The sequence below is a fragment of the Exophiala dermatitidis genome (assembly GCF_000230625.1).
Source record: "Exophiala dermatitidis NIH/UT8656 unplaced genomic scaffold supercont1.7, whole genome shotgun sequence".
In the NCBI taxonomy this organism is placed as follows: domain Eukaryota; kingdom Fungi; phylum Ascomycota; class Eurotiomycetes; order Chaetothyriales; family Herpotrichiellaceae; genus Exophiala; species Exophiala dermatitidis.
In genome coordinates this window covers 980,925-993,099 of record NW_008751652.1, presented here as the reverse complement: position 1 = coordinate 993,099, position 12,175 = coordinate 980,925, and the positions used below count along the sequence as shown (strand labels likewise).

General features: G+C 51.6%; 3 protein-coding genes across 3 annotated transcripts; 1 reads left to right on the top strand and 2 right to left on the bottom strand.

The window, feature by feature from the left end:
* Nucleotides 1-36: 36 nt before the first annotated feature.
* HMPREF1120_08180 (RAD54-like protein 2) lies at nucleotides 37-6,766 on the bottom strand. The gene has a single exon (XM_009162423.1). It carries the CDS (start codon nucleotides 6,322-6,324, stop codon nucleotides 658-660), a length of 5,667 nt encoding a protein of 1,888 aa, XP_009160671.1. The 5' UTR covers nucleotides 6,325-6,766; the 3' UTR covers nucleotides 37-657.
* A 211-nt stretch (nucleotides 6,767-6,977) lies between these two features.
* HMPREF1120_08179 (glutathione synthase) lies at nucleotides 6,978-10,450 on the top strand. Its single transcript, XM_009162422.1, has 2 exons — nucleotides 6,978-7,626; nucleotides 7,830-10,450. The coding sequence occupies exons 1-2, from the start codon at nucleotides 7,325-7,327 to the stop codon at nucleotides 9,229-9,231; spliced, it is 1,704 nt and encodes a 567-aa protein (XP_009160670.1). The 5' UTR covers nucleotides 6,978-7,324; the 3' UTR covers nucleotides 9,232-10,450.
* Nucleotides 9,485-11,886, bottom strand: HMPREF1120_08178 (uncharacterized protein; the record flags this gene model as incomplete). Its single annotated transcript, XM_009162421.1, has 3 exons — nucleotides 9,485-11,454; nucleotides 11,503-11,736; nucleotides 11,784-11,886. 3 exons carry the CDS (start codon nucleotides 11,884-11,886, stop codon nucleotides 10,058-10,060), a joined length of 1,734 nt encoding a protein of 577 aa, XP_009160669.1. The 3' UTR covers nucleotides 9,485-10,057.
* Nucleotides 11,887-12,175: the final 289 nt, after the last annotated feature.

Below are 12,175 nucleotides of genomic sequence, written 5' to 3'. Positions count from 1 at the left end.
ACACCGCCTACGAAAGACACGAAAACGTAGAGAAACCTAACTTATCCTTTCTATCCATTGATTACTGTATTCTCACAATTCGCAGTCTGAATGCAAAGCTCCACGTCTATCTGCTGTACAAAACTTTTGGCTCTGGCTACTCCATCTCTCACTGCATGCTTCAGTTGGGCATCATTGATTTTCTTGATCATGTTCGTCACCGTGAACCATCATAACCGTCATCAATCCATTCGCCTTTTTGACCGGTTGCCCTTTCGCCTGAAAAGAAACCCACGCCCATGCAATAAAGTGCGCCGCCGCCATGCTGTGCCATGCTCCCTGCGAGAGAAGAAAAAAAGTAATCCTGACAACCCCATTTCGATGCTGGTAGAAAAAGTAAGGCTGAACTCGTACAGAAGGGGTATCTCTTGGTGCAAAAAAAAGCAATCCCAGCCGCCGATCAAAAAAAAACCTATGATCATACATGACAGAAAAAAGAAAAAAAAGGAAACCTTCAGCGCCTCTTGTGCAAAAGCCGGCCATTAGAACTGTGCAATCCACTCCATGTGCATCTGATCCACAGGTGACAGAACTCGTGGAAAACTCGACCCCTCGTCAAAACAGCATGCTCTTCTGAATCACTCCACTGGTTGTCCGTCCTGTTCGGTGTGCGGGCAATCATTCCATCTCAATGTCAGGATCTGCACTAGTGGCCCGACGAGTGTTCGGAGGCTGCTGGGGAAAATCCTGAAAAGTGTCATCATAGGCCATGCGCGCATTTGCAGCCGAAGGAGCCTGTTGATTAACAGCACGTGGCAGGTCGAAATCTGCTCTGGTGAACGGAGGTGGTGGGAAGCTGGATAGTGGCAGGTTGCCCATAGGAGTCGCAATGGTTTGTTCAGTAGAGTATGCCGGGTTAGGCCAATACTGCATAGTGTTCATGGCACCTGCAACCGGTGGGCCATACTGCATAGGAGCACTCGGATTCCAGAATTGGTTTGCTGCGGCAAGACGCTGCTGCACTGCATACACATCGGCCATGTGGGCTTCATGCCGGGCTTGATTCTCGGCTTGAAGCTGCGCTCGATAATCTGCTTGAGCCTTAAGCTGCTTGGCCTGCCACGCCACCGGATCCTCGCGCATTAGACGTTGATCACGATACTCCTCTTCGGCTTCATTCCGCTCTTCCTCGTTGAGTTCCTCGTCATCCTCCTTCTGGAAGGTCTCCGTTAGCACGATGCTTCGAACGCAGTCTATGCGCTCAATGACTACATCAAGAACTTTGGGGTCTTTTCCCAAACACTCAGCAAAGTCCAGCTTGGGTACATCTTTGACCGGAAACAAGTAAGCCATTCGTGACTTTGTCGCTTGTCGCTTGGGGTTCTTTTTGTCAACCACGCGTCCAAAAAGTTGGGTCTTGAATACGGCCTTGTTGAAGAGTATGTCTTCATAAGTGCCCCCGGACTGAAAGCGATAGACATATACCGGCGCCGTCTGGCCAAGACGAAACGCCCGGCCAATGGCTTGTTCCTCCCATGACGGGTTGAAGCTAAAGTCAAAGATAATGACACGATTGGCGCCTTGTAGATTGAGTCCGAGACCACCCGCTTTCATAGAGATGAGAAAGACCTGCGAGTCATCCTTCTTGTTGAACGCTTTGGTCGAATTTTGGCGCTTCGAGACAGCAGTCGAGCCATCCAGTCGGAAATATGGATACTGCATGTCATTCAGCATCCTCTCGAGATAGTTCAATGTCGGGAGGCTGTGAGTGAAGAGCAGGGTCTTGTCACCGTTTGCGTTTGCTTCTTTCAAGATCTGCTGGACAACATAGGTCCGATAGGAAAGTGATGGGTCGTCTATCAGTCCGGGCTTGTCCACCTCCTCCAAGATCTCGAATACCTCACGCATCGCCACAGCCAGAGGGCCTTCGGTGTCGAGCTGAGTGTCCTCCTTCAGGGTTTCTGGAGGTGCAGCGATGTCCTCTTGCGTTGCTGGTGCTGCGGCAGCGGCAGCGGCGTCGCCACCTTCATCAGTAGATGTAGTCAAGTCCCGACTGTCTGCCTTCTGCTTTTCAAGGCGCTCTTCTTTTTGCTTTTCGATCAGATGTCCTTTTTGCTTTTCAATCCTCTCTTTGAGTTTCACGAGAAAGCAGGACGGATGATGACAGAGCCATGACAACATCGAAATCCAGTCCCAGATGGTAGCGTTCAGCGTTCTTGAGTTGTGTAGGCGATAAGTCTCCAGCATGTATTTGACATAAATGTTGTAAACTCGCGTCTGCAACTCGGTAAGTGGAACGGTAATGAAGAACTCGGTCTTGGTGGGCATGTCTTTCGCGATGGCCGAGATGTCAGCTCGATCGATCTTAGGATCCAGATCACGCTTGAGGACGTGCAGTTTGCGGAGACACAATCGTCGCTCAAAGGGCGTGCTGTCGCTGTACAGCCCTTCGTTGATAGGTTCCGAGTACTTGGAACGGAAGTTCACAATGGTACCAAGGTAGCCAGGAGCAATCCAATCAACCATAGTAAAGTATTCTTCCAGATGATTGTTGAGAGGCGATCCGGTCAATGCAATACGGCTCGTTGTCTTGAAGCGTTTCGCCAGTGAGTTCAAGATCGAGCCCGGGTTCTTCAGTTTGTGGGCCTCGTCTGCAACAACTAGGGTAGGGTATTCTAACAGGATCTTTTCCACATCAATCGAGGGTGCGTTTCCTTTTGCCTTTTGCGTCGTCATGGTCGTAATCATTCTTCGAAATCTCTCGTAGCTCGTAACCAAGACTCCACCATTCTTGGACCACTGCCTAAGTGTCCATGGGTCTGATGAGTGGAGATGATGGACCCTCCCGAGAATATCGGGGTTGTCGCGAGGCGTCCACAAGGCCAGCTCGTCAAGCCAATTCTCAACCAAAGACGCAGGGCATAAAACCAGAGTTCTGCTTGTCCGAAGCGGAGCTGGGATGAGATCCCGAACTTTCGGATCACTGTCCTGGCTACACAGGGATATAGTGACAAGGAGAGAGATGACTTGCATCGTCTTTCCAAGTCCCATAGTATGTGCCAGGATACAACCTTGATGTTTTGGATCCTCGATAATCTCACGCCACATGAATTGAATCCCGGCGAGCTGATGTGGCTTGATGCGCTTGGAGATCTCAGGGTGGAGGTAGATGTACGGCTCCGTGGTGTTGACCGGTTGCCTATAATCTCCTGCTTGCGACATTTGCGCGAGCTTCTTGGCCATTTGTTGTCGTCGTCGCTCCTGCTCTTGGATTCGGATCTGGTCACTCTGCTGCATATCAAGAGCCTTCCGACTATCGTGGACCTTGCGCTTGCGCTTTTTGTGTGATGATGGCGGAGCGTCACGATCCAAAGGGTCGCTTGATATATCTTCAAGCCCGTTGTCTTCCACTATCTCCACATCTGAAGAGGCGCCAGCTCTCTTTCTCTTCTTTGTGTCCCCCGCTTTAGTTGCGGGAAGATCATCAAAGGACTGAATAACTTGACGCAGGAGAGCGTAGAAAGGATCAACCGCTGATTCCATATTCTCGAAGGCACGATCTCGGTGCGCCTGTGAATGTGCAGACTTTTCCAGCATGTTTTGACCATGAACATATGTCATGTACAATAAGACCACGAGTTGTGCGCAGCGTTGGTCTTTGTCATTGACGCCTTTGATGCTGCCGTCCTCTTCGCTTAATGCTAACAGGCCGTCGAAAATCACATTTCGACGCTTGCTGAATTGGCGTCGGTTTGCAACAAACGTGGATAGACGATGGAAAGTCTCTGGTTGGAGCTCGTAAACAGCTTTCGCCAGCGCTCTGCGGCGATCAGAGACAGCGTTAATCGTTGACCATTTTGTATCCTTTATGCCCTGTACGTCCTCGACCTCAGGCAGTCCAGAATGGTGTGGAGAAGAATGACATGCAGGATCTGCCGAGGACAGCGACACGATGCTGGAAGTTCTAAATTGCTGCTTCTTCGGAGTCTGTGGATGGGTTGGGTTAAGCTCAGGCGTAAGAACTTCAAAGTCGGTGCTAGGTTCACGAGAGGCCATCCGCTGCATGGAAGGAGTATCTGAAAAGGTTAGGTCGACCGGCTCTGCTTGGGTTCGGCCTTGTTCACGATAGCCAGTCTTTGGAAGCCGTGGGGAACGGTCCAGATCAGAATCTCCAGAGGGCAAGTCGACTTCATGAGGTGGTGGCTTGGATGCGCTCTGCTCGGTCTGCTCGGTCTTGACGTCCCCAAAGTTGCGCCGACGCATAGGGGTTACAATGTCGTCCTCAGTCATGTCAGTGTCAATATCCGCATCCGTACCAGCTCCCGGCGCATCGACCAAGATGCTGATATCATCCTCTTCTTCGGTCTTCATAACTGAGGTGGAAGTGGTGGAACCTGCGTTCTGTTTGGTCGTATCACGGCGGATAACAGGGATCATTGGATTCCAGTCTGGATCAGCTTCGTGATGAATAGAACCTAAATCGGTAGAGTCTTCCGCGACAATGGCATCGGATTCTTCCATGCCAAGCTCGGACTCAGATTCCAGATCCTCCTCGCCCTCTTCCAGTTGCACTTGTTTCCGGACACGTGCCTTTTGCAGGGAAGCTGTGCTGGGACGTTCGGGTGCTGTATCTCTGAGAAGGACTGTTTTGCAGTATTCGAACTCTTCGAGTGAGAATAGGGCAACTTCGATACACTCACACGTCTTTTTGACTTCACTAACGGAGTGCCAGATATTGTCGATCAAGGCCTTCTTGATCTTGTTCTTCAACCTCTCGGAGCGTGCTATCTCGCCGTTGACGTATGCAAGTTCTGCTTGTCTATTTCTCTTTCTCGCAGCTTGCATCCAAAGTCGATACGCCTTTAGCTGGACCTTTGGCATCTTCGTATTCCGCCACTCTTGTTTCATTTCTTCAATGGTCTCGTCGATGGTGGATTCCACTTCGGAGCGGCTTAAAGCAGTTGGCTGAGGCGGCTTCTCTTTTTCCTCGGCCATGGCTGCGTTGTACGTTTCGTCATCGACCTCGGCGCCTTCAGAGTCAGAGTCACCATAATCAAGTTCTAGTCGTTCGTCCGAGGGTGGGTACTTCGCCAGTATGTCATCCGGCAGCCAGTCCGGTGCATCCTCCAATGTTATGGCAGCAGGGTTCAGTTCGCTCGCATCTCCCTCGGCGACACCAAACGTACCAGCAATCTCCTTCACTTCCGGCACATCTTCCACGCGTTGAACCGTGGGGTGTCCACCCCGCGGCGGAAACATGGTGAAGTATTGCTTGGAAACTGCAGCCTTGAGGCGCCGGCCGCTGAAAGGAAGCTTGATGAGATTCCCACTGTGAGGAAGTCTGACCGCAGGCTGACGGAGGAAGTAATTCATGAGCTGCGCCATTATTCGTGACCGACCGGCGGGAGCCTTGGCGATTATGACGAAATGATCCGGATCCGCGTCGTCAACAACGGGAACACGGTAGAACTCGTCGCTAATCTGCGGTACGATTTTTTGATAGAATACATCCTGGATAGGCGCAGCGGCTGGCGAGAGATACGAGTTGCCAGAGACCCCGTCTGCGTCTGCGACATCAGTCTGTGTTTGTAGAACCTTGGTGGGCACGACTTTCTTCTTTCCTCGGGCCATGTCGACCTCTTGCTTTGACCTCTCCAAGGAGAGACGTGCAAAAGAATCAAGTGCGCGGCTCTGCAATGAAGCGTCTGGCTCGACTTTGATACGGGTAAAGGTTGGTTCAATGGACGGAAGAACGAAGGGTGACTGAGAGCGATTTGATGGTTGAGTGAAGAGTGACTGAGCCCGATCTGATCTAGCGTTGCTCTTTTGGGTGGGCGGTCCCATTAGCGCCAGCTGGTTATTATCACTGCGAGGGGAATGAGGGATTGTGAATTGCTTTGTCTTGGAGGTAGGGCGGGTCCCCGATCCTGAAAATGCACCCTGCGGGACAACCGAGGTTCGAGGCCGAGAGATCTGTGGACTCGCGCGATTGGGAGGCGCAGACTGCAAGTTTGTGAGTTTGTTTTGCGACTGCTGGTAGGTTGCTGAGTGAGCACGAAAGTATTCGATCGCTTTGAAAATGGCTCTCCTCTGACCGAATGACGCAATCTCCAAGTCTTCCTTAAGTGCGGCAAGATCTAGTGCAAGTAGATTATCCCCATTGACATGGTTGCGCCGCAAGGTGCCTTCGAGGAGATGTCGGTCTGGAATCAGTTCAGGCCGATCTGCAGAGGACCATAGAGGGGTTGGATTGTGGCAAAGTTCATTGACCACGCGATCGATGGACCAACAGCAGGGGTCATTGTCAGCCTCACTTGAGGTTGACATGGCCATCGGCACATCCATTGTAGCTTGAAGCGCAGCCTGGCGCAGACAAGGGTAGGACAGTGGAAGGATAGCGCGACAGAGTTGCAGTCATTCAAAAGACGCGCGACGATGCTAATGATGATAGAAGGAAAGTCGCAGGAGGAAAAGACAGGGCATAGCCACCAAAGTCGGCCATGAGCACTTGAAGAGAAATGCGGCAGAGGCACAGTTGAAGCAATGCGACGACCAGACAAGAGTCTAAGACAGGAAAAGTAGAAAGTACCACCTAGTACGCGCCTTAGCCAGGACAGGTGGTGGTCGGTTGGCAGAAGTCCGCATGGTAGAGAGAAAGCGACAAGAGACGGCCTCCTCTAAAGTTGTTATGAACGAACTTTGACGCGGTGCAGTGAAGGATTTGGTTTGGCTGTAACGAATGTAGATATGAAGCCCTCCCACGTAAAATGTTTGAAGTCGTTTAAACATACTATTCTGCTGACTAAGGCAGGTGCAGGCGCAGGCGCGTAAAGTACTGCACATAGTTCAAGTAGGTTTGCCGAGCACTAGAATCTGCACACTAGAACTAGTGGCGTCTAAATTTGAAAGTGAGGACAGCCACTGACTAAGCAAGATGTGATCACGTTATTGCTCGTTCCTCACATACAATAGTGATAATGTTGTACTCCAGTCAAGTGCACAACGTTATAGGACTGTCAGTGTGTACTAGTAGCGGTTACACCATCGCAATCTGTATCACACTCCACCGGCCGCTGTTTGAGGAACAAGCACATCTACGCCATTTCGGGGTGTTCCGGGGTTTGAGTGGAATAGCCGACGCCTGCTATGACCCGAATCTGCTCCACAACTTCTGCTGGCATCAGACCACCCGTGACCCCGACTACACAGGCACAACTACCCGGGTATACAACTACTGACATCGTTTGAGCTTCTCAAAGTTGCTTCCGTGCCATCCCTACCCTCAATCACCGAAAGAATTAAACTTAGCTGCACGCTTGGCCTAGCAAAGTCAGCAGCGAAAGCAATGGCGCAGCAAATCTACAGTACATATCCGCCGGCATTGACCGCCGAGCAGGAGGAATACCTCGTGCAAACGGTCAAGGATTGGTCCATCGAGCATGCTCTGGCCGTTCGACCGTCCACCGCCGTAGTCCCTGAAGGGGCCAACCCGAACAATGTACTGGCTACCAATGCGCCGGTCACACTGTTTCCCAGTCCCTTTCCCAAGTCGTGCTTCGAACAAGCCAAGCATTTGCAGCAGGTTTACAATGAGCTGTACGCCGCTATCACCAGCGACGAGCAATGGCTGGAAGGAGTCATGAAAGAGTATGTATCTTTTCCCCGGTCTTGGTGTCCCAAACCCCTTGAACCCCCAAAGTTCCAAAACACGAGATGCCCTTCCAGCCGCCCAAGCTAGCAAGTGATGTACCCGACCTGACCTCGAGGGCTTGTGGCGTGTTCAATGACACTCCTTCCCTTCCACCCCAGGTCAATGACGATTACTAACCTCCAACTCCGTCTTTCTTCAGATTGATCCAAGTAGACGACTTCCTCGCCAACCTATGGAAGATCCATCTTGCCGTCAAAGAAGAAGGCTACGTGCAGGACCTATCCCTCGGCATGTTCCGATCAGACTACATGCTTCACACCACCGACCCTAACTCCGCCCCGACCCTCAAACAAGTCGAGTTCAACACGATCTCCTCCTCCTTCGGCGGACTAGCATGCAAAGTCGCCGAACTTCACAACCACCTAGCGACCTACCCGTCACCATCCCATCCGGTCGCCTACCCTCCCCACCCACTATTCGGGAACTCAGCGGACCCCAAGACCGCCTCGTCAGTCCGATCAACGGGCCATCCACCACCGAACCACGCAATCTTCGCATTAACCGCCGGTCTGGCCGCAGCTCACGAAGCCTACGGTCCCGTCAAATCCAAATCGACCCCACCACTCCCAACCTGCATCCTATTCCTAGTCCAAGACGACGAACGCAACGTCTTCGACCAACTAGCTCTCTCAACCCACCTATTCAAAGAGCACAAGATCCCATCGTTCCGACTCCCCGTCAGCCAAATTTTGGCAAGAACATCCATCCCGTCCAAGGAAGCCAACCCCGCCCGCCCACTAATCTACACGCCTCCATCATCGCCATCAACCCAATACGAAGTAACAGTAGTCTACTTCCGCGCACTGTACGGACCAGCCGAATACTCCAGCCCCACCATCTGGGCAGCTCGACACCACCTCGAACGCAGCGCGGCCGTCAAATGCCCTACTGTCCTCTTACATCTATCCGGCTCCAAAAAAGTCCAACAAGTCTTGACCTCCAAACCCCCTGGTCCCGACCACCTACGATTCTTCCTGCCAGGCTACGCCGAAGCCACACTCGACAGTCTCCGGTCCACATTTGCACCACAATACGCCCTGTCCGAATCTGAACCAGAGGGAATCAAATTGGCACTATCCGAAGCCACGGCCGCGAACCATGTTTTGAAGCCTCAGCGTGAGGGGGGCGGCAACAACATCTACCGCAACAATATTCCGTCTTTCTTGAATTCCATCCCCCGCGACCAATGGAAACAGTATATTCTCATGGAACTGATTCGTCCACCTCCGGAAGCTAAGAATGCCGTTCTGAGAAGTGATGGCAATGTCGCGGTTGGCCATGTCGTTTCCGAGTTGGGGATCTTTGGAACTTGTCTTTGGAGATCGACAAACTTCAACACCACTGGCACTACTGGTACTACTGCCTCGGCAAAATGGTCGGCTGCTGCCCCTGGTCCCCAGGTCAAAAAATCGGGTCTGGAAATCCTCTGGAACGCAGACGGTGGATACCTGTTGCGCACGAAGGGCAAGGAGAGCGACGAGGGCGGCGTTGCTGCCGGCTTTAGTTCGCTGGACAGTTTGATCTTGTATGAGAGCCACTGAAATAGATACAAAGGCTATATGAGAAAGGGTCAAGAGAAGAGAAGGAGGAAGGAAGAAGAAGGATATCTAGGTTTGATCTTGTACGAAAGCCATTAAACTGCCTACCTACATAAGGTATATAGAGAAGCACTCTGGGAACCATGATGACGAGGAGGACTAGATACTGGAACGTTGGTGGCCCAGACCGACCCGTCAAACATAGACAAGATTGATCTGTTCTAGATATAGAGCCACCATGGGAACAAGAATGGGGTTGGAAACTTGAAAAACCGTCATTGTAGTCGTTGTTCGTTCCCCTCCTACTTTCCTACTATACTAGTACTGCTGCTACTACTGCCCTACCATACTAAAAAGAGAGAATCATGTTCACAATAAAATTTCTCATCTAGCCCTAAAAAGAAGTGTTTGCTTCCGCTTCCAGTATGAACAAAACTCCTGTCTGGCTGTGCAGCTATGACACTTCTGAGAGTCTGAGACCGCTGCCTGTGCAGAAGTCCAACAAACACCAGACCACCACACCGATTCAAGTTTCTTTGGGCCAACCACCTAGGCATCAGTAATGCATAGACCCTGACATCATGCTGTCCCTGAGACAGCAAATGGAACGGCATGGCTGCGCCCAGCCAGAACTAGATGATTTATATCTTCCTCTTCAAAGCTCATGCCCAGAATGGTTCAATGAACAAAGGTTCCGACGTATGGACAAGGACCAGGAAAGACACTGAGATGACTGCCGCAAAGGTAGAACCACGCGAGAGTTTAGTCGCCTGCAGTTCAATCGCCACAATCACACGGAGGACATTGGCGATATAAAACAGAAAGTCATTCACCACAAAGGATAAATGCTTTGATCCAAGTTGAGACCGTCGTCCACTTGATACAACAAGTTTCCGTTTCCAGACACAGATTTGTTGACAGCACGCAAATCAACCCGTGGTGTGGCCGCAACGGTAGAGTGATTGAAAGGTGTTGGCGTGGGTGTGGGCGGCATCGCTGGTGCACGTCTATAGGAGAATTCAAAGGCCGGTTGTTGCGGGTTGTTGACGGCACACAAATCAGACTGTGTGTCCGCAAGGGTATAGTGATTGACAGGTGTAGGCGTCGGCGGCGTTACTGGTGCCGGGCTGAAGGTGAATTCCAAGGCCAGTTGTTCTGGGTCGTTTACAGCACACAGATCAGACTGCGTGTCCCCAATGGTATAGTGATTGACAGGTGTAGGCGTTGCTGGTGCAGGGACAGGGGTGAAGTTGAATTCAAAGACCGGTTGTTGCGGCGGGTGTCCATGGCACAACCAGACTGGTTCTTCAAAAGCACCGCGATGCTGACGAGACTGTGGTGTTAGGTACAACAGGCTTGGATCGTGGATAGGCTGCTGAACAAACTGTGGTGTTTGGTAGAACAAGCTTTGGTCGTGGATGACCTGTTTGCCATGCGGCGTCTCATAAGCTGGAAGCTCAGTCTTGATTCGCTTCGCGGCACGTTCGCCGTTTGTGTCCTCCGTATCTGTCGCTCGTCTTTTGGCCAGTACCTTCATCACAGCTGGCTTTTCCTTCCTGAAGTCGGTCGCAGTCTTTTGATCGTCTCCACCGACACTCGGTTTCCAAGTACAGACGTTGCAGCCCCCGTCAAAGGTGTCGTTCGGAAGAGTCTTGTTGCGGGTGCGGTCGAACCAAGAGACAGGGAGGCACGTCTTTGGCAGCTTAGACCAGTGGACGAGACCGTGCTTGTCAGCACGCTCTTGTAATAGCAGGAGCATCTCCCACGCTGCGAGTCTGGTATCATCCATGGCTTGATAGCCCCGCAGAGCTACAGCCCGGAGGAAGTACTCCTTAGCCAGGGTGGTGTGCTTCCAGTTTTCGGACGTGACTTTGTACTTTTCAGCACGGAGCTGACCGATCGGAGTGTCTTGAGCCAACTTGACCTTCACAAGTCGATCGGGAAAAAGCTCACAAACATCCAAGACAGTGTTGTAAGTGAGGTTCTCGGGAGTCAAGCTCTCCAAGGCTTCTACTTCTGTACGATGTGGCTCATCTCTGCTCGAGCGCTCCATCGAGGTCTTCAGTAGCTTTCGACAGTTTCGACGACAGTGGTTTTGCAGGATGTTGGAGGAGGGCTTGACAAGACCAATTCCACCACCATAGGTTGGGTCGGCAGTCATGCGGTCGAGGATGTCACTGAACTTGATCCGTGGGTCTAGACGGCGCCAGGTCTCGATGAGCCAGCCTTTCATTGTTAGTCGATTGTATATCATGTTGCCGAAACTTTACGTACCTTCAACGTCGACGCTGATTTGGCGAGGCAATACTTCGAAATCCCGCAGCTGAGCACCTTCTGTATTGAGGACAGGCTTGCCGTTTTCGAACAGCATTTCGATTGGCTTGTCGCTGTATGGACTTGGTGGAGGAACAAGGTAGAACAACACAGCAGGCAGATTTTCCTTGCTCCATTCGTACTTGTGAGGAAAGTCCGAGGTAACAAGCGCAGGGGAATAGGGTAGAGTACCGCCTGAAATCGTCAGTCTTCGTCTGGAAAGAGGAATGGGAGAAGCAGACCATTCAAGGCCCTGGCAGCTTCTTTGGCCTCGTAGTTGATTTCAACCAACTTGTTCGCGGCCATTGGATCACCCTGGCGAGAGCGACCTTTCGGAGTCGACATTTGTAGCTTCAAACAAGTAATCCAATGCTATCAGAGAGATCACGGCTGTCCTGAAGTGAGTATAGCTCGATTGAATCGAGAAGACGAGCTTGGTAGGAGTTCAAGAGAGTTGAGAGCACAAAACGGTGTTGAATAAACATTCAGGACATCCAAATCTGGAAGTGAAGTGAAAGTGAAGTGAGGGCAAGGGGAGACGGCACGCCCACAACCTGCACGGCCAATGGAGGTCAACAGGAGGCTGGACTGCGCCAACACACCGGGGAAGGCGACGCGGTGATATCGTGAAGCC

Bases quoted from the DNA above. Each gene is read 5' to 3' on its own strand.
- HMPREF1120_08180 (XM_009162423.1), bottom strand. From the start codon at position 6,324: ATGGATGTGCCGATGGCCATGTCAACCTCAAGTGAGGCTGACAATGAC.
- HMPREF1120_08179 (XM_009162422.1), top strand. From the start codon at position 7,325: ATGGCGCAGCAAATCTACAGTACATATCCGCCGGCATTGACCGCCGAG. The intron at 7,627-7,829 runs GTATGTATCTTT...GTCTTTCTTCAG, and splicing joins CTGGAAGGAGTCATGAAAGA to ATTGATCCAAGTAGACGACT.